We start from the raw sequence: 21,477 nt of genomic DNA, 5'->3' as shown, positions 1-21,477 counted from the left end.
GATGGGAGGGAGGAATAGACAGGAGTGAGATTGTGGAATGTATTGTTTTCATTTTTTACTAGAAGCCAAGTTCATCCTTTGTCTCCGCACCAGTACACCTGACTGGAAGAAGCTGGGTGTGGATGCCAGCATGGAAGAAGATTGGACCATGTGATGGATTGTGGGTGTGGGGACAAGATCATGAACTTTTAACTGGGTGGAATTCTGATGTCATTTCCAGTATTGGGATTAACACAGATGTGCCTAAGATGTCTGCTTTATTAAATTGGAACAAAAAGGATCATTTTGCCTTGGACTCTGATTTAATTCTACATGATACTTGGAATGCTGACAACTGCAGTATTGCAGGACAATTTTGTCAACTGCCAGCAGTTCAATACTGATGGGGCTCAGGGTTGACTCAGCCTACTATCCTTCTGAGGTGGGTAAAATGAGGACCCAGATTGTTGGGGGAAAGAGGCTGACTCCGTAAACCACTTAGAGAGGGCTGTAAAGTACTATGAAGTGGTATATAAGTCTAAGTGCTGTTGCAATTGCTATGATGACACTGATTGGCAACCAAACTCCAAAATTTCAGGACAGAATATGTCCCAACTTTACCTGGACTACCAAGGACTGTCCAGTGATTCTCTATATTGCAAAATAGATATTCCACCAGTGATTTACCCTCCTGCAACCACCAAACCACTAAGCCCAAGCAAGGATATGTCCAACTCATTTCAAACACAAGCTGGCATTAATGTAGGAATATTGATAGCATGGGCTTTCAGCAAATGCAGTTCTCCGTTACTTCCAAGCTTGAAAAAATATACAATGAACCCTAAGTTTTGAATATATATGCATATATATGCAGGTTTTGGTGTATTCAGGTCTTTTCCCATGTAAGATTGAGAGTATCTTGGCGACGTTTTGACAAGGTCCCACTCGTTATCCTCAGGCCGAATGATACCAGCCTGAGGATGATGAGTGGGATTTAACAATATATCATCTGTATTAATCCATAATGAATAGTCAAAACAAACAAACAAACAAACAAAACCCTCTTGCATTCATGAATTCACAGAGGATGCAAAAATCAATCTTAGAATTTCTCAGCTGAGTTTCTGTTTCCTAATGCTGCATATTTAGTGTTTGCCAGTTGTCACCGGCAGATGTAATAAAACCTCTTTTGCCATCTATTATTTCAATATTTAAGCAATGCTGATTTGACAACCATACGGTTTGCTAACAAGTTAGTTAAATATTAAAATAACCATTTGGAAAAAGCATGAATTATGGTGCACACACAAAATACAGCTCACAAATAATGGATATACAAGCCTAAAGGCTGTCTCTGGGTAACTAAAGTGATTTAACAACATTTCGTTTCCCATGCATTTAGATTTGACTCAGTGTTTTGGAACACAACAGGATGAAAAGAAAGAAAAACAATAACCCACCAACCTTATTTACCATCATAGTTTGGAAGTGTTCGTGCACATGACCATTTCACAGATGGCAATTTTGGTTTGCATAAAGGTGAAAAATGTGAACGGATTTCTCTAAAATAAATGTCTGTAGATTTGGAACTGCAGGTTTCCCCTGACTTTCCAGGTGCCATCCATGTAAATAGTCAAGAAGAAATAAAAGTAGGCCTTGACTTACAACCTCAATTGATCCCAACGTTTCTGTTGTTAAGCAAGACAGTTGTTAAATGAATTTTGCCCTATTTCGACCTTTCCTGCCACAATTGTCAGGTGAATCACTTCAGTTGTTAAGTCAAGGTTGACTCAGCCTTCCATCTTTCCAAGGTCAGTAAAATGAGGACCCAGATTGTTGGGGGCAATCGGCTGACTCTTTAAACTGCTTAGAGAGGGCTGTAAAAGCACTGTGAAGCGGTATATAAGTCTAAGTGCTATTGCTGTTGCTATGTAAAACACTGTGAAGCAATATATAAGTGTAAGTGCTATTGCTATGTCAAGCAATATGAAATGGTATATAAGGCTAAGTGCTATTGCTATTGTAAGCTAACTCTGCCTACCACTAGCAGTTTGATCCTGACCAGCTCAAGGTTGACTGAGCCTTCCATCCTTCTGAGATAGGTAAAATGAGGACCCCAGATTGTTGGGGGCAATAAGCTGACTCTCTAAACCACTCAGAGAGGGCTGTAAAGCACTGTAAGGTGGTATATAAGTGCTATTGCTATTGCTATTACACGGCTGTTAAGTGAATCTGGCTTCCTGGTTGACTTTGATTGTCATCAGGTTTCAAAAAGTGACCACTGAAACTGTCCTAAATACAGTTGTTGCCAAGCATTTGAATTTTGATCATGTGATTACTGCAGCAGTCGTAAGTGTTAAAAAAGCTCATAAGTCCTTATAACTTTGAACAGTTACTGAATGAACTGTTATAAGTTGAGGACTGCCTATACAACGGTTTATCCACCCAGCAGTTGGCAGGCTGCTCAAAAAACCACCAAGCTCAGAGAGCATCAAGGACCTCATAGCTACGTATTACATATTACATACATAGTTACATCCTGCCATCCTGGGCCCAACATTTGGGAAGCCAGGCTCTGCCTGTCCCAAGCCAGGAGAAAGGGTGAGTGATGGAGGAGTAACACCTCCTTAAAAAAACCTTGGTCCAGCTAGCCCGGCTGGTAGCCCCTCATAAGGGCCACTTTCCAGGATTACAGGAGAAGATGGTCAACGATTTTGAAGGTGGAAGAGGGCTCTATGCCCCAGTGACAGATCAAAGCGACAGAACCATCTTCTAGGAGAAGAGAAACTCTAGTTACAAACCTCCACTGCCTTGTGGCTCTATCCACTCCTGTAAAAGGCTTCAGGAGTCAACCTCGAGGCAAAATCCGGAGCCAGAGTCCTGGTAGCAGTTCGTGACTGTGTACAACCACGTTCTGGTAACTCCTGCAATGCAACTGGAATCAATTGTATTGGCTCTGCCGTTCCATTGGACTATTTCAGCGTCATGGCGAGGGGGGGGGGATCTGCTGCTTGGGTAACAGTCTATCTTCCATATTAATATACCTAAGCGTCATGCTCTGGAGAGGAATCTCCAGCATTGGCCTCTTTCCAGAGCATGATACCATCGTCTTTTGAGACTGAAGGATGCCAATGTCACATAGTTACATAGCTGCAAATATCATCTTCGATTGAAACAACATATATGTCATTTTGATCCTCTATCCATTACTATCCATTATGTTGGAAACTTAACTGGCTATATTACTTTTTCCCCTCTTGGCAACTGAGGAACATAATTATCCACACTTCTCCCAACACAAACATTTTTGAACATATCACTCCTCATGTATGCATTTTTGCAAGTATTTTTTTCCCTAATGTAATACATTTTCAAACATCATTTTCACTAATATGTGCTTGTTGTGTGTACTTTCTCCTAATATATGCAGATTGCTCTGTAATTTTTGGCTGGGGAACTGCATCTCAAAATTTAGAGAAGTGCCACTATGAATAATGATAGTTTTGGTCTGTGAATGGAGTGAAAAAGAATAAATCAGGAAAGTTTGTACTGGGGCTAGAAATCAAAAGGTCTTTTGTGTCCAATATTAACGTCATAACCCCATTCCTAATTAACAGCTCATTTTAACTCTTGAAGAAGTCTATTTGCCTCTCTAAATATATAAAGATTTAAATTATTGGGAGAGTTTTCTGTGAAGGAAAATTAAACTGCTATTTGGAGCTATTCCTTTGTACTTATTACATGAAATCTAAAAAAAGTTTATCTCCTTAAATTTGTACAACACATTGGCTTTAGCATACTTTAAACAGGAACTCCATAATAAATCATCTTCTATTGCAGAGGCACCCAAACTTGGCAACTTTTAAGACTTGTGGACTTCAACTTGAAGAATTCCTCGTCCAGCCATGGTGGCTAAGGAATGTTAGACATTGAAGCCCATAAGCCTTAAAATTGCCAAGTTTGGAGACCCCTGTTTTATTGCATTTGAATTCCCTGAAGTTCTCCATGTTCTTGAGAAGTTTACTATGGTTTTAAAATCTGAATCTCTTATAAAACTTCATGTTTCTCAAAGCTGAACCTATGTTTATTCATTGCAACCCTGTTCACTCTTCCAAGAAACTATTACTATGCTAAATTAAGGAGCTTTGGTGTTCACCCTGGTTTTAAGGTAAAGGTTTCCCTCGCAGATGCGTACCAGTCGTTCCCAACTCAAGGGGGTGGTGCTCATCTCCAATTCAAAGCCAAAGAGCCAGCGCTGTCCAATGACATCTCCGTGGTCATGTGGCCGGCATGACTAAATGCCGAAGAAGCACGGAACACTGTGACCTTCCCACCAAAGGTGGTTCCTATTTTGCCTCTTGCATTTTTACATGCTTTCAAACTGCTAGGTTGGCAGAAGCTGGGACAAGTAACGGGAGCTCACTCCATTACGCGGTGATAGGGATTCAAACTGCTGACCTTTCTGATCGACAAGCTGGGACACATAATGGGACCTCACTCCATTATGCGGCACTAGGGATTCGAACCGTTCAACTGCCAAACTGTCTGATTGACAATCTCAATGTCTTAGCCACTGAGCCACCTTACCACCCTGGTTTTACAAGGACCCAAATGATGATTTCAAACAACTGTTCGGGTTGTAAGCATGTGCCATGTAGTGAGAGATTTATTTTTCTCCATCAGATTCCAACTTCCCCAAAGTGGACCTTTTTCCATCTTATTTATTTAGAAATGCACTTGGTTAGGTTTCTGGATGGACTTTCTTCACCATTACAACTATAACTAATTGTTGAAATAATCACAGAAGGCACTCCAAGTATTATACATTGTGGGTTGCTATCTTGTGGTCATTTGTGGAGTCTATATGTAGGCAGTCCTTGTCTTACAGCCATTCATTTGAAGTTACAACGACACTGGAAAAAGTGAATTATGACCATTTTTCACATTTACAACCGTTGCAGCATCCCCGTGTTTTTGTGAGCAAAATTCAGACACTTGGCAACTGGCATATATTTACGATGGTCGCAGTGTCCCCAGATCACGTTATTCCCCCTTTGTGACCTTCTGACACACAAAGTCACGGGGAAGTCAGCTTCACTTAAACATGTTACTAACTTAACAACTGCACTGATTTGTTTAAGAACGGTGGCAAGAAAGGTCGTAAAATGGGGCAAGACTCACTACCAACTGTCTTGCTTAGCAGCGGAAATTTTGGGCTCGATTGTAGTGGCACCATTCTTATGAAATGGTGTAGGATTTTCTGCATAAGCAGGGAGTTGGACTAGGTCCCTTCCAATTCTGTTATTCCATTCCATTCCATTATTCTATTCTATTCTATTCTATTCTTCATTCCTCTATTCTATTCTAATCTTCATTCCTCCTATTCTATTTTATTCTATTCTATTCATTCCTCTATTCTATTCTATTATTCTTCATTCCTCCATTCTATTCTATTTTATTCTTCATTCCTCTATTCTATTCTATTCTATTCTATCCTATTCTATTCTTCATTCCTCCATTCTATTCTATTCTATTCTATTCTTCATTCCTCTATTCTATTCTATTCTTCTTCATTCCTCTATTCTATTCTATTCTTCTTCATTCCTCCATTCTATTCTGTTCTGTTCTATTCTTCTTCATTCCTCCATTCGATTCTATTCTATTATCTGAGAGCATTCTCCTTCCATCTTTTAGATACTATTTCTAAACGTCTTGTCTTCATAAACATTTACTATAGAAACAGCAGATGAACGGCTTTGTATATTTTTCATTTCTCACCACTCTTTTTACTGCATAGATTTTTCTTTAACTTATATTCTTGATTTATATTGTGAATGTTATCTTTTTAAATCTACTTAGATAATTTTGTAGTTCAAAAGATAAAAATATAATTGCAGACACAACATCTTGCAAAACAAATTATTCCAGTACAGCTTGCTAATATTTAAAGATCCCCTCCCAGAGCTAGGTAGCAGAAATATATTTAACAACCACCACAACAGTAATCACACACAGACACACAGACACACAGACACACACACAGACACACACACAAACTAACACCGTTAAATGAGGTGAAAAATAATGAACGTGTTCAGATATCAATCCTCCTGGTTTAATTTGCTCCAAATGGGTTGCTTTTTTTCTGGCTGAAGCTATTAGTAGGCAGCTTAATAAGTTCAAAGTTCAATTTATCTGCAAACAAACATAAGGGTTAATGACTAAATTATATGTTATTTTATTAGAGGACAAGATTTTGTCATTGGGTGAATGAAACTCAGCTTTGGAAAATGACCTACAAACTACCATTTAAGGAAAAGGATTTGGAATTAAGTTTCGGAGTTCTAAGGCTATATTTTCATTTTCTACCCAAGGAACAGGAAATTCTATTGAAATAATGCATGGCTTTGGTGAAAATTGCATGTAAAAATAAATTGAACTTCTCCTGGAATAATTAATGAGAAATACACATATTTTCATCTGTGACAGATATGCCCAAGAATTAAAAACATCTGAGACTTACTATTTATAAGAAATGCATAAAATAATCTTATCAGTAAATCAAAATAACACACATACCCCCAATTAGTTTTGGGAAGAATATTCATTAAGTTTGAAGGAAAATCTAAAGAGATGGTGATTCATATATTGAGCCTGGTAAGATTGGTGATAACAGAACATCAAAAAACAGGGATTTTAGCTTAGCGGTAAATTTTGGGATATAGACAGAGAATGTAACTTGTTTGTATAGCATTGAACAGAGAGAAATGCAACCATATTCTTTTTTTGGTTATTTTTTTATCAGTTTAAAAAAAGAACTGCCAACTTGTTATATTCCAATATGAAAAGAAAGGGGGGATTTCTAAAAAGTTCTACAGTTACTAGGTCTAGATCAAAAATATCCACAAGGAAAACTTTGAAAGTCCTAACATACAAAACATTTCATATTCTGGGACATTTAAATGTTTCCTTGTTTTTATTTGTTTTGCTTGTCTTTGCTTATACATTGATTCCAGGGGGTCCTGTCTGAAGAGCTTATAGGGAGGCCGCCAATGAGATTTGTTTCTTGGCAATCATTCAAGGGGAGTCTCCATGAAAAAAATCTCACCATCTACGGTTACCCTGGGTGGGTTGTGTTTGAACCAGAGGTGGGTTTCTACCAGTTTGCAACTATTCGGTAGAACTGGTTTGTCAAATCTACCAAACCAGTTAGAAGAGATTCCACCAGTGGACCCGGAAAGCAGGCCGCACCTACAGAAGAGGTTCCAAATTTTTTTTGAAACCCACCACTGGTCCTTGGATATGATTATTCTACACTATCATGCTCCTGTTTATAAAACTCAGTGCCTCTGTGAAAGGTAAGGATGACTACTGCGTTTGCGGTGCAATCAGAACATTGCGTGTGTTGAAGTTGTTTTAACGCAAACCAAAGATGTCTTTTAAAAAACAAGTTTACATCATATTCTTATGCATGCCAGTGCTGTGTGTAAGGTAATTTAAGGTGATTCTGACAAGTGTCGTCGGCATCTTCATATCCGGTCACATGGGCGGCAAGCCACTCCCATTCGGTCACATGGATGGCAAGCCACTCCCACAAAGGAGGCCACACCCACAGAGTAGGTTCGAACAATTTTTGAAACCCACCACTGGTTTGTACAAATGGAAAGAGGAAACAGAACTGCAAAGGAGCAGACTGGATACTTCCAAACCCCTTGATCGATCGCTGTGCAGATCCGTTAGAGATTATCAGGTCAGCATGATCCAAAGCCATCAACAGGACTGGAAATGCTATTCTCATCATTTCTATTCAGAGGGGCCAAAACCAGAGGTGGTACCAATTAGGATCATTTCACCCAAACTGGTAGCGGAAATCATGGATAGTCCCATCCACTTGCTCTGGCTCTATGGCAACCCATTTAGGCCCCCCTTTTTTGCCAAAAGCATGGAAGGATGAGCGCATGCGTGGAAGTGGCACACACTCAACATTTGCGAGCCAGTAGGGAAGGGAAGTGAACACCAACCCTAGGCCAAACAGTATGATACATAGAATAACAGAATAATAGAATAAAAGAATTGGAAGGGACCTTCCAGGTCTTCTAATCCAACCCCCTGCTCAAACCGCAGACCCTACCGCATTCCAGACAAGTGGCTGTCCACTCTCTTCTAGCACAGACTAGGCCTCCTCCGGATTCCATCTGCCGGTCAATGTCGGCTGGCGACTCCCGGGGAAGGGCCTTCTCTGTAGCTGCTCCAGCCCTATGGAACGATCTTCCCGTAGAGATCCGGACCCTTACTACCCTTCCGGCCTTCCGCAAAGCGACCAAGACCTGGCTGTTCCGGCAGGCCTGGGGCTGTTGATTTATCCAGCCCCATCCTAAGTTATGAATGTTGTGGAATTTTTAATGTTGTTTTTTATTTTTATTTTGTATGTCCCCCCTCCCTTTTTTACCTGTAAGCCGCCCTGAGTCTCTTTGAGAGTGGGCGGCATACTAACTAACTAACTAACTAACTAACTAACTAACTAACTAACTAAGTAAATAAGTAAATAAGTAAATAAGTAAATAAGTAAATAAGTAAATAAGTAAATAAGTAAATAAGTAAATAAATAAATAAATAAATAAATAAATAAATAAATAAATAAATAAATAAATAAATAAATAAATGCCTGCAGAGAGGGAGCACCCACAACTCTGAAGCCATCCCACTGGTTAATTGTTCTTCTCACCGTTAAGAAATTTCTCCTTAGTTCTAAGGTTGCTTCACTCTTTGATTAGTACATAGCACATGGAAACAATCATTATCATAGGATGCCAACTTCAGATGAATCCTAGCTCATCCTGCATTATTATTATTTTTCCTTTCAGTGACTAATCAGAGGCAGGTAGGACATTCACAAATAGGATATAAACATGGGAGAACTTTCCAACATATGTTCCTCAGCAATTGCTAAGAGAGACGGATTACATTACTAGAGATTTATATCAAAGGACTTACCTTTTCAGAAATCATGTTGATTCTTCTTTTGCAAAACGTATTCTTCTGCAGCCCTGATAATTTTGCTTATGTACTACTTTTCGCCAGTGTATATAAAATCAGTAATAAGCCATCTGGATCACTTTTCTAAAAGTGGTATTATGTTGCTTACTTTCTACTCTTCTGGTACAGTGTGTACTCTTGGGTATATATTAGGGAGTTATGGTTAGAAAATTTGCAATTTCGTGACAGTTCTTTTACAATTCTCAGAAAACCTTTGGAAATGGCAGCTCGTTGGTGGCTGGCCTGTCAATTAACAACCTGTTGCTGTTATTTCCTGCATTTTCCCAAACTCTGTTCTTGAAAACAGTAATCTGGGCACAGATAAGTACTCACCCTATACCTTCTGCCAAAAAAATTAACACAAACTCACTTTTCTAAAGCCTCCTTGCATTTTAATTGGTTTTTAAATTCTGGAATCATGCTTCTGATTTAATTGTTTTTTTATTTTTAAATATAATAGTCACTTTTTGTGAGATGAGTGGCCATATGAATTCTCAAATTGCAGTCCTTTGACAGGTCTAAATAGGTTAGCTATGTCATGATTAGAACATGCATACATCCAGTTTATGAATGTTTAAAAGATTTTTTTATCCCACTATCCAGTTTATGAATGTTTAAAAGATTTTTTTATCCCACTTTATTATTATTTTTATAAATAACTTAAGGCAATGAACATACCTGATACTCTTTTCTTCCTCCTATCTTCCCCACAACAAGAACACTGAGTTGGACCGAGACTGAGTGATTGGCTCAAATCAGCCAAATGCCTAAACGGAACTAGAATTCATTGTCTGTGGCTCAGTGGTTAAGACACTGAGCTTGTTGATCAGAAAGGTGGGCCAGTTTAGCAGTTCGAATCCCTAGTACAGGGTTCCAGCATGAGCAGTGGGTTTGGACTAGATAATCTTCAAGGTTCCTTCCAATTCTGTTACTGTTTATAATTTTTCTCTGAGTTTCTAGCCTTGAGCCTTAACCACTACACCAAACTGGCCCTCAATTTGTATCACACTTGTTTCATCTCCTATTCCTAACTCTTTTTAACTTGGGACAATTAGGCTAGGAACATATTAATAGAACCATACTTATTTTAGGGACATACTCAGGGGTGGGTTCCAGCAGGGACTTCCTCTGGTTCACTTGTGGGCACGCTGCATGCACGTCAATGGTGGGTTCTGGATCTCGGTGCAACTGGTACAATGCAATGGGGGCCAGGCATCCACCACATGAACATGTGCAGCGCTTGCATGCGCACTTACTACCCGCAACGCTCCAGCTGCTCGGTGGAGCATTGTACAGGCCACATACGCTCTGTGCGCGGAAGCTCAGAAAACCTCAAATACCGGTAAGGAGCATGGGCGGGCAGGTTGGCCCTCTGAGCACCGTACCGGAATGGTATCTGGTGTTCCAGGCAGGTATCGGTACACTCGTACCAGGGCATATCGGTCGTAACCCACCACTGGTGCACGTGTGCACTTGATGCGTGCTATGCACACATACACAGTACAATAAAAATGTTCTGCACATGTGCAGAAGTGGAAAACTGATTCTCCAGGTGCTGCCTGGAGAACCGGTTCAGGAGCGTCGCAGGCCTGGGTTGCTGCCAATTCCAGCGACCCAGGCCGCCAAGCCACTACCGGTTCAGCCAAACCAGTCCGAACCGGTAGGAACCCACCACTGGACATACTCTATTTTCTCATCTACAGCAACTCTTTGAAGAAATCTGTTCCTTCTGAGGATTTCTCAGAAACTACACTTTCTTTGACATACAGAATAACATCTCTTCCAATAAGTTTTTTCCCCCCATGTTATTCCTCTAGAAACTGCATCCAGAAATAACAACATTCTACTGGTTCTACGATATCCAACTTGTTCCCACAAAGTTTCTATTATTTTTACTACTACTCCTATAAAAACCAAACATTACAGCTCCCTAATTTTGGCTCGGAGGCTTCTAGCCTTTGCAAGGAAATACTTATGATCTGTATCTTCCCACGGGTCTTTGATATGTGCATTATTTTTCCCTGTGATCCTTTAGCTCCTTTTACATTCTACTGTTCATGATCTTGGCTTATTTATAACCTGTTTCTATTCAAACATTCAGAAATATTTCCACCCACATTCCCCGAGGTTAAATTTGCATCTAATCATGCACGGAAGTGAATGCATTATTTTCTCTCAAAACATACATTGATTAAACTTATTTTGATTTTTTTTTAAAACCTGGGCAGTCAAGAAGTATAAGCCAAATGAAAAATGATGTTCCAATTTGCACATTATTCTAAGGGGTGCAGATCCGGTCAGTTCACAGAGGAATTCACAAACACAACATTCCTTAATCATCTGGACACTGGGCAAAAGAGATGCATGTTTCAAGCGTGTCGGAGAACAAAATGAAAATACGAAGAAAGAACATTTACAGTAACAGCCTTGTTAATCTCTATTACTCCACTACACAAAGTCAGAAATTCTTTCCATTGTTTCTTTGTACAAGCTGATCCCAGAAGATGTATTTCCTCTTCAAAATCTGGTAGTAATTGTTCCTATGGTTCATTAAATCTTTGAATCAAATAATCACTTCCTTGGAACATCAGTAAATGTCAGACTAAGAAAAGCATCAGCATAGATTATTCTCCATTGCTGGAAATGCTCTATTAAACAAGCATGCAAAAACCTACAAAAGGGAAACTTCTCTTTCTTCGTTATTTCTAATTATACATTTGACACCCCCACCCCCATCAAACCTATATTTAAGGTCTTAGTACTGGTGCTACCATTCTTATCCCTCTAAGCCTGAGTTTAACCTGAAACAGCTGAAGATGAGAGTAATGATGCATCTCAGAATGCAAATATATTCTGTTGATATAGTTAAAACTTTGAAAGGCTACGGTAGCCCAGGGCTTCCAAAGTTCCTTGGAATTTTAACCTTTCCTGTTTCCTGGTTTCTAAAAGATAAACTCAAGGAAGGTAGCATGCAATCGGTTGCTCTGAGATTTTAACATGTTCTAAAGCCATCATGAGCAGTAGTATCATTGTCAAAGGATGGAAAATAACACTTTAAATTTTGCCTTAAAATAAATTGAGACCAATGCAAAATTGAGAGGGAAGGTACATTACATTGATTTTTAATTGGAAGTAACAAAATATGGATTCCTTCCAAGTGGGAATTCCAAATGAATTTTAAAAAATTGAATTTTAGCAACAATGCAAATCCAAAGTATTCAAATTCATTTGCAGCTCGCTCCGATAGTAAGGATAAAGTTATTTGGCAATTTATTACCATCAACATAATTATCAGGCATCAGGACCCAAAGAACTACCGTATTTTTTGGACTATAAAACACACTCCCCCCACCCCTAAAAGAGGGTGAACAATTGGGTGTGTCTTATATACCAAATGTAGCCCCACACACCCACTGGCCACCATCCTTTGACCATTTTTGGCCTGTTCCAGGATGCAGGGATTGCCACAGACCATTGCCACATCCATGCTTTGCATTTTTGGCCTCTGTGCCTTGCGTTTTAGCCATTCAAGGGTCCGGAGATCACCATCAATCGCCACCTCCGTGCATTGCATTTTCAGCCTCTATGCATTGTGTTTTTGGCCTCCACATGTCCCATTTTTGGCTTCTGTGCATTGTGTTTTTGGTTCCAGGCAGCGGGGATCAGCAGCACTGGTGGTGGTGATCCTCACTGCCTGGAACCGCCTGAAATTGCAATGTGCAGGGGCCAAAAATGGGGTGTGTGGAGGCCAAAAATGTGATGTGCAGAGGCCGAAAACATAATGTGTGGAGGCAGCGATCAGTCGTGATGTGTTCTGGCAATCCCCGCAGCCATGAATGGGTCTGAAATGGAGCATTCAGTGGCTGAAAACAAGAGGCACGGAGGCGGTGATGGTCTGTGGCAATCCCTGAAGCCTGGAACAGCTGATTGGGGGTATTCCAGGAAGCCAATCCACCCACCAATCAGCTGCTTGTGCTGAATCAGGCTGCAATAATGTGCTGAAGCTGATCTGGCTGTTTGCCATTTGGTGCAAGGACACAAGCCATATGAATACCGATGGATGTTGGTAGGCAGAGGCAGATTTTCCCCCCCTTGTTTTCCTCCCCAAAAACTAAGGTGCATCTTATACTCCGGAGTCTTATACTCTGAAAAATACAGTATATCAAACGTTAATAACATATATAGTTGAAAAGTTACCTATGGAAATGAAACAACAAACTCTGTTTCCAAGTGTGATGTCTTTACTTGCTCATACCTTATAAGGTCCTTATTAGATCAAGAATTCAATTTGACCAGATGCCTAGTGAAACTCACATCCTTATGGTTGATTAAGATAATTAGCAATTACTTGGTGGTTTCTGGCATACTCAAAGTATTACCCAGACATTATGATTTTAACTACCTTATAACATTAGTCATTATTATTACCACCGTACTGTAACAGGGGTCACTTATGGATAGTATTGAGAAATGAACTTGGAAGTTCCCTAATGGTAACGCATGCCTATTTGAATTAGACAACAAAAGCTCTCTTGTCTTTGATATATAATAATGAGAGGCAAATTGTTTGGGATGCTGAAGTTCAAGGCAGAAGGGGAACAAGTCAGGCTGAACACTGGCGGAGTAATTAGATATGGGACATTACAATCAGTTCCCACCACAAAAGGTTGTAATCAGTGAATAAGATGCATTAAGAAAAGCCACATTGTTGATCAGAATGCTAGGAACAAAATCAAGGCACATTTGCATAGCTGCATTGATCCCAAACGAACAGCACTTAGTAGGCTGAAAGCAGCAGTGGGTATCCTACAATACAAGTTGGTTTAACACCTTGGAATTCTATACTTCTATTGATATTCTGTATTGGCTTATGTCTATTGTACTGAGCTGCCTTCATCGTCAATTCTGATTCCTTCCCATCACTCTTGACTACATACTGGATTTCCTGCGTGACAACATTTTACTCCTCTGGCTGCTTCAGAAGACCCATCATTCTTCCAAAACTGAAATCTGACATTCTTGCAATTCTCCGCATCCACAAATTTCAAGCTAGGAGGTACGTTGTCCATTAAATTGCAGGCGTTCTGCTTCATCTGACTTCTACAGTCATACATTCTACTTCACTTAATCTCTCCGGTCCTGATTTCCCTAAATTGATCCAGTCTACCAAAGCAAGCACTCCATGGTGGCTCAAATATGTCACCGTTAAAGCAGTATTTTGATGAAGGGCATATGTGTTCAGCAGCAAGAGCTAAATTCCTCCAGTGAGAATTTATCTCATAATTGACACATTAACACTCCACTTGTCAGAATGTCTGGATCACGTTTGACACGAGAGTCTTTTCAGAGGCTGTGTGGGATCCAAAAGGTAAAACTGAATAAGGTCTTCATCATGTAAGGAAATTACTTAAGTCATCCTAATCTTTAAAGAGCTGGCCCATATATACCGTCCTTATCATGACTTTTAAAAACAGTCTAATCACAGCCTCTCTAATCTAACAGGAGGTCTTTCTGTTGAAAATATTGGCTGCCTCCTTTGCTTTTTTTAATTAGAGATATAGCTCAATAGATAGTGACCTTCCCTAGTTAGGGAGAAGGCTCAGCATATTCATTCACTGAATACACATCAAATGACACGTCCATGGAGCTTCTCAGTCATCCAGCCGAAGTGGCACAGTGGTTAAATGCAGCATTGCAGGCTACTTCAGCTGACTACAGTTCTGCAGTTCGGCTGTTCAAATCTCACCGGCTCAAGGTTGACTCAGCCTTCCATCCTTCCAAGGTGGGTAAAATGAGGACCCGGATTGTTGTTGGGGGCAATATGCTGACTCTGTAAACCACTTAGAGAGGGCTGAAAGCCCTATGAAGCGGTATATAAGTCTAACTGCTATTGCTATTGCTATCCAGGTCATGGTCGTCCCAAAGGTGCTTTTTTCCCCCAAGAGGCAACTGGACTTTCTGAACTGAAGAAGCTTCTTAGATGAGAAGCAAAACGTCTTCAAAGAAAAACCAGAAAGTCCAGTTGCCTCATAAAAAAGCACCTTTGGGACACCAAATAAAGGAGAATATTTGTAGCTCGGGGTTGAAATGAGGGTTCTTTGGCACTGTCTGAATTTGATTGTTTTCTTGCAAACATTTCATGACCCAACTAAGTAACATCATCAGCACTAGAAGAGAGTGGGGGAGAAGGGAGAGGAGGACTGTGGGATCCTTGGTGCTCTCTGCTTGGTTGTTTTCTTGAAAACATTTCATGATCCAACTAAGTAACATCATCAGCACTAGAAGGGAGTGGAGGGAGGGAGAGGAGGATGAGAAAGATGACAACAATGACTGTTGGGTCCTTGGTGCTCTCTGCTTGGTTGTTGTTTTTCCAGATGTTTCATTACCCAAACTAGGTAACATCAGCTGACCAGTACTACATATAGGCATAAGAAGCTTCAGAAAGCACACAAATGTAAGGGCTAGCATTGATGATGTTACCTAGTTGGGTAATGAAGTATCTGCCAGAAAACAACCAAACTCAGAGAGGACTTCGCACACCAAGCTAAAATATGTTTGAGTTTGGCTTAGCAAATTGTGGGAATCCATATGATCCCATATGCCAACTATTATTGAATAAAGTATACTTAGTGCATATCCCCATCAAGGTGTTGGGTGTTGGGTTGATACTCTGCATTTTTCTAGTACCCTATGAGATTCAAGAATGCCCTGCAGGGGGCTCCCTTCTCCTCCCCAAGAAGGACAGCCTTCAACTAACACTGCTTAGAATCTTCATGCGCTTGATAGTGAATTAGCCTTTTTTCTATTTTTACAAATTGCTCATTACTTTTAGTGGTATGATCAGATCCACTTGCTGGTTGATTACAGTCGTGCTTCATTCATACAACTCAAAGGAAAGTTGTAAAAATCCGCTCGCGTGCCTAACTTCCAGCTGTAGAACAAAATACAGAGGCATGTTTGAACCAGGCCAATGGCAGAGAGATGCTTTAGCTCAAGGAATGTCCTTCTTCCTCAAATGCAAGCCTTTGGATTGTCAACAAGCGCCAAGAAAATAAATACGTGACACATTGGTGGGAAATTTATTGATCTTTTTGTCTTCCCAAGAAAAGAGTCAGTGCAGCAGTTTAATTAGAAAATAAAGTGTTTATTAAGAAACTAGACATAAAGACCTCTAGAGTCTCTGTGAAAGGGGAAATTCCCATTTTCATAGCACAAGATGATGAACATGGAGAGAAGAGGGAAATGGTTTGGAATGAGGGGTTCTTATTCAATAATGAGGTAATGATTACAATAATTAAAATCGAAAACCATCTTTCTCTCTCTTTCTGTCTCTCTCTCTCTCTCTCTCTCTTTCTCTCTCTCTTTCTCTCTCTTTTTCTTCTTAAGACTCGCAACTTAAAGCCTCCAACTTCGATGGCCCAAAGATTGGTTCATTTCACCCTTTTTTAATATATTAATTCCTTCAAATAAAGGAATTACCACCTGCTCCTCAGTTTTCCAGGCTCCTTCTCCTCAATAGTTTGCCCTAAGAAACATGATGTAAATACACACAAGAGTGGGCTATACGTAAAAGAAAATGAGATGCAATTGTGTGAATAGGCTGCTTTGGGGGTGGGTCGAACTTAATGTGACACACAATAAAATAAAACTTTTTTTGAAATGTTGAGCAAAGTGTGTTTCCAGTTTTTATTCAGAATTTGAAAAAGTAGGGCACATCTATTAAAAGCCTGGAAAACAAGGGGGTCAGATTTGATGGCTGTGGGTTCAATGGCATTCCTCACAAATAACATCAAGACCAGGAATCTCACCTTGAATTAACTTTAGACCTAAGCTTAATACTAGCATGACAAATCTCGTGGGTGTATATAAATATATATATGCAACCCTCAGCTAGTGATCAGTTACTTAGGTTAATTTCCAACATACCTTGCTTTGACAAAAGCAAACCTATAGTGACATTACAATTTTGGTTTTCAGTTCTCATTTGAATGATTTGCTGTTTCAAGCGTAAAAACCTGGTGAATTTGTGTGGCTACTTTTCCATGTTGTTAAAGCTCTCCGTGGCTTTTGACTTGATTATTGGAGCAAACCAGCAAAAAAAAAAAAAAAATGATACGTTTTATAAACAAACCTCTTCTGCAATTTGCAGGAAAAGACATTTCAGCTGTTTTTTAGGATTTTGTTTTGTGAAAGAAAACCCCATTAAAGACAAAATGCCTCTGCGGTACGCCTAACTCTTAAAGATCTTCAGTGCTTCAGTCTTCATTCATCTTACCCCAAGAGAGTAATTGATCAAGATAAGCAATTTTGGAAGCTGTACAGCACTGCAGAAACATTTGGCAAATCTGATGGCTCAAATAATTATCTGCAACAAGCTAAAAATCTAAACAAATATTTTTGGTCTAGTCTGTCTAACCCCTTGTCCTTAATAACAGTTTCACACAGTTTTCGGAGCCAGTGGGAATATTTGTGATTTGGAGAGGATGCCATAGGATATTTAAAAAATGGTTGTCCTGGGGAACTTCCTTATTCCTAAATTATGAGCATGGCAGTCGCTCAACATCAATTCATCAAAAGACAAAGCTGTATGGTTGCTCCCAGTCACAATCCTTAATCTTACCCCAAGCTGTTCCCTATTTCTTCCTCGGAGGTAGATATTCTTCCAAATAAAATCTAGCTTCGACAATACAGCATTTTTACTTCTAAGATGGTTATTAGGCTCAGAGGATCTCGAAGCAGATAAACCTTTTTTCTGGAGTCTAAAATACTTCATTTTACAGCATACAGGTAGTCCTCAAATGATGGCCACAATTGAGCCCAACATTTCTGTTGTTAAGCAAAGCAGATGTTAAGCAAAACTTTGCTCAATTTTACGACCTTTCTTGCCACAGTTCTCTAGTGAATCACTGCAGTTGTGAAGTTAGTAACATAGGTGTTAAAATGAATCTGGCTTCCCCATTGACTTTGCTTGTCAGAAGGTCACAAAAGGTGATCACATGACCCCGGGATACTGCAACTGTCATAAAGATGAACCAGTTGCCTAGCATCCCAGTTCTAATCAGATGACTATGGGGATGCTGCAAAGATTCATAAGTGTGAAAAATGTAAGTCATGTAAGTCACTTTTTTTCACAGTTATTTAGTGAACCGTCACTAAATAAACTGTTGTAAATTGAGGACTACCTGTACTAGATTCGCCTTTATTTTCAATGAAATAATAATAATAATCATAGCAGTCATATTTATATATAGTGTGGGGTAAGGGAGTCTGGAGCACCAAGAGAGTTGCCTCAGAATGCGTTAGTGTCCATAGGAAACATATTTGCTATTCCAAGTTTTGCATTTGTATATATTCCTAGATAATGAGTGGAAGCGTATTAAGGAGCAATCCAGAAGGACAGATTTTCTGACAGTGAGAACAATTAATCGATGGAACAGCTTGCGTCCTGGAGTTGCAAGTGTTCTGTCGCTGGAGGTTTTCAAAAATAGACTGGACAACCATTTGACTAGGATGGTGTAAGCAGTGGTGGGATTCAAATAATTTAACAACCTGTTCTCTGCCCTAATAACCAACTGGGGTAGGTGTGGCTCGGTGGTCATGTGACTGGATGGGCATGGCCAACTCAACATCACTCAGGTCTATGGGCGCCTCGCCTGAGCTGTTACAATGCAATAAGGGTTAACCGGAGAGGCAGTTTCTGTAGGCAGGGCAAACAAGATGAGGCTAGAAACAACACCATAATGTTTCCTTCCTTACTCCCTGCCTTCCTTACAGGATTAGCCCTGTAAAGTGGGAAAAAAACAAAAGGAGATTTCTTCCAGCAACCGGTTCTCTGAATTGCTTAGAAAGTTAACAACCGGTTCTCCCAAATAGGTGCAAACTGGCTGAATCCAATAACCGGGTGTAAGGCCTCCTGCCTTGAGCAAAGGATTAGATTGGAAGACCTCCCTTCCAGCCTTATGATTCTATGTTCCACATTTTATCACTACATTTGACTAAGACTCTGACGGAGCTTATCTAATATTGATAATTCCATTCCCCACCCCCCACCCCTCATCTGAAACTGAGGGAAAAAAATACCGAACAGATATTTCTTTCCAGGGTGGAGATCAAGGCCAGCATTCTTCCTGCTTCCATTGCTAAGGTTTTGAGATGGAGTTAAGGTGTGAGAAAGAAGAACAGAACGTAGATGTCTATATAGAGAGCTGAGTCTAGAATCAATATTTGTATTGAAGCCAGAGTCTTATTCCAATCTCCTTTTGCTTAGTTTGTATGCCTTGAGCCAACCATACATTCAGAGTGCATGACTGAATTATAATACATCTCTAACTTGGCGAGAAATTAATGGAAAGGGATGGAAGAGGAGGAGAAAATGAGATAGGAAGGCAGAAAAAGATGGTTGGTTTGCAGATCGGAGAATGAATTTAAAAACAAAAAAACTTGTGGATTTCTTCTACATTTTTTTTTGTCCCTAGACTTGTTGAGATCTGCAACACCACTCCTCATCCATCCATGGTGTGAAGTCCAGGAGCTTCTTACCTCCCCACCATCCCACAAATGCACACGCACACACGCAAACACACACACACACACGCATCCACACAACTCCCATCCCCAGAGATAAAGCCATTATACAAGCAGCAGGGAAAAGGCTGGTGTACGAAAACAGAACACAGATAGCCGAAGAGCAGGTCGAACGCACAAAAGGCACATACACTCACACGCACGCACGCGCACAAACAGAAGATCCTCCTACAAATAAATTTGTATTCAAAACAAAGCCACCATATCATCTTTTTTTTTTAAGGTTAAGAGTAGCAGCCCAGTTTTTTTTTTCTCCTTGATTGCTTTTCCATATAGGTTCTGGTACAATAACTTTATGGCTAGATGGGATACAAGGAAGGGGCGAAGACGTGGAGGCTGCCTTCGTTTTATCTTTTCTTACCAAGGGTCTTCACTCTGTTAAAACATCTTCTGAAGTCTCATCTCTTCTCGCTTTGGAGTATCCTCCCATAACCTTAACTACTTGCAAGTTGAGAGAGAGAGAGAGAGAGAGAGTAAGTGGTCTTCATTGAATGTTGTGACGTCACAAGGATTCCAAGGCCAAAAAGACCACCGCTAAAATTTCCGGATTCAGATCAGTTGCTTGGGTCTTGTTTATTTTTATATAAGAAAAAAAAATTAAAATAAAAAGCAAAGTGCAACCATTGTGACGCATCCTTTGAGAACATCTTTATCTTATTTTTCCCCCTTCAATAAAAAACAACAACAAAATGTAATTTGTTGCTCTGCTTTGCTCCTGTTATGCCTTGTAGCAACATCGCAACCGATGGAGGGAAAAAAAAGAACACTAGGACCAACAGAAGAGGACAACATTCCTTTGAACTGGTGGCAGGAGGGGAAAAAACACAAAAGTACACCCCTGTGTTGTTGTTGTTTTTTCAGCAGGAGGGAGACTGAGGTCCGATTCCACCCGGCGGTGGCTTTGATCTGTGTACAGACCATGCTTTTGTGAAATTGTCCCATAAAACTCTCAAAGGGCACAACCAACAAACTTGACATTGAAAGAAGGAACCTGTCGAGGAGGTGGTTTTCTTTTTTTTCTTTTTGATTTCACTTTTTTTTGTCTTTCACCTTTTTTTTGTTTTTGCGCTGTTGATTGTGTGTGAGTTTTTTTTTTTTTGTTCTTTTTAAAAGCCATGACGTCCTTTGCTGAAATAAACACTGACATCTTCAACATAAATGCCATGATGGTTAAGAGGATTAGAATGTCCAGGAAGGGTTATTGGATTCAACATAATTTCTCTGAAACCTAAAACGGGGGGAAATTGGGGGGTTTGGGGGAGGAAGGAAACAAAACAAAAGAGAACAAAAAAAAGCAGAAGAGATAATAAAGAGTGGGAGGAAGGGAAAAATAATCTTCTTATCACAAAACAAATATTCAGACTTAGGAAGGAATAGAGAAGTAGCGACATACATATAATTATCTGGAAAACAAACTAAAACAGAATAAACCATCAGACTGTCTGAAGAAGGGTTATATTCATGTGATGTATAAGCTGGTATCTTTTTGTTTTAGATATCAGTCAAAGATATAAAATTAAATATAATAATCTATTTAAATAACAATGGGTGGGTGTGTGGGTGTGTATGTGTGCGTATGTTCCAGCATAATTCTGGAAAGCCTTGACCAATTTCAACCAAACTTGGTACACAGATGACTTACTCTCTGGAAACAAATACTGTGGGGGTAAAACACTCTAAAACCCCTCAGGGTGTGTGTTCTGTTATGATGCAGCCTGTTGTGCCTTCAAATGGCTTCTACTGTATTGCCATGAAATGGCTTCTACTGTACAGTGCAGTGGAGTTGCCTTGGTAAGGGCTTCATTGTACTCCACAAGGGGGCTCCCTCTGGTAAGGAGGAAAATCCAACATTAGAAATTATGTTTGGGCCGGGCATTT

The 21,477-nt window shown here is 39.9% G+C and overlaps 1 protein-coding gene across 4 annotated transcripts in view; it reads right to left on the bottom strand.

Annotated features, from left to right (window-relative positions):
• The window catches only part of NTRK3 (neurotrophic receptor tyrosine kinase 3), a 460,883-nt gene that overhangs the window by 109,373 nt on the left and 330,033 nt on the right, over positions 1-21,477 (bottom strand). Inside the window, exon 13 of one of the 4 annotated variants that reach the window (XM_087704307.1) lies at positions 15,828-20,827. The exons of the other annotated variants lie outside the window; for them this stretch is intronic. Within the exon in view, the coding sequence (XP_087560433.1) occupies positions 20,706-20,827 (122 nt within the window). The 3' untranslated portion in view covers positions 15,828-20,705. Of the gene's footprint in view, positions 1-15,827; positions 20,828-21,477 lie in introns of those variants that run through there. 4 annotated transcript variants of the gene reach the window in all.

The sequence above is a fragment of the Thamnophis sirtalis genome, unplaced genomic scaffold, assembly GCF_051295495.1.
Source record: "Thamnophis sirtalis isolate CommonGarterSnake01/CBP01778 unplaced genomic scaffold, rThaSir2_p1.2 scaffold_2, whole genome shotgun sequence".
NCBI lineage: Eukaryota > Metazoa > Chordata > Lepidosauria > Squamata > Natricidae > Thamnophis > Thamnophis sirtalis.
The sequence above is the reverse complement of the archived record's forward strand: the minus strand, read 5'-3'. Positions and strand labels throughout refer to the sequence as shown.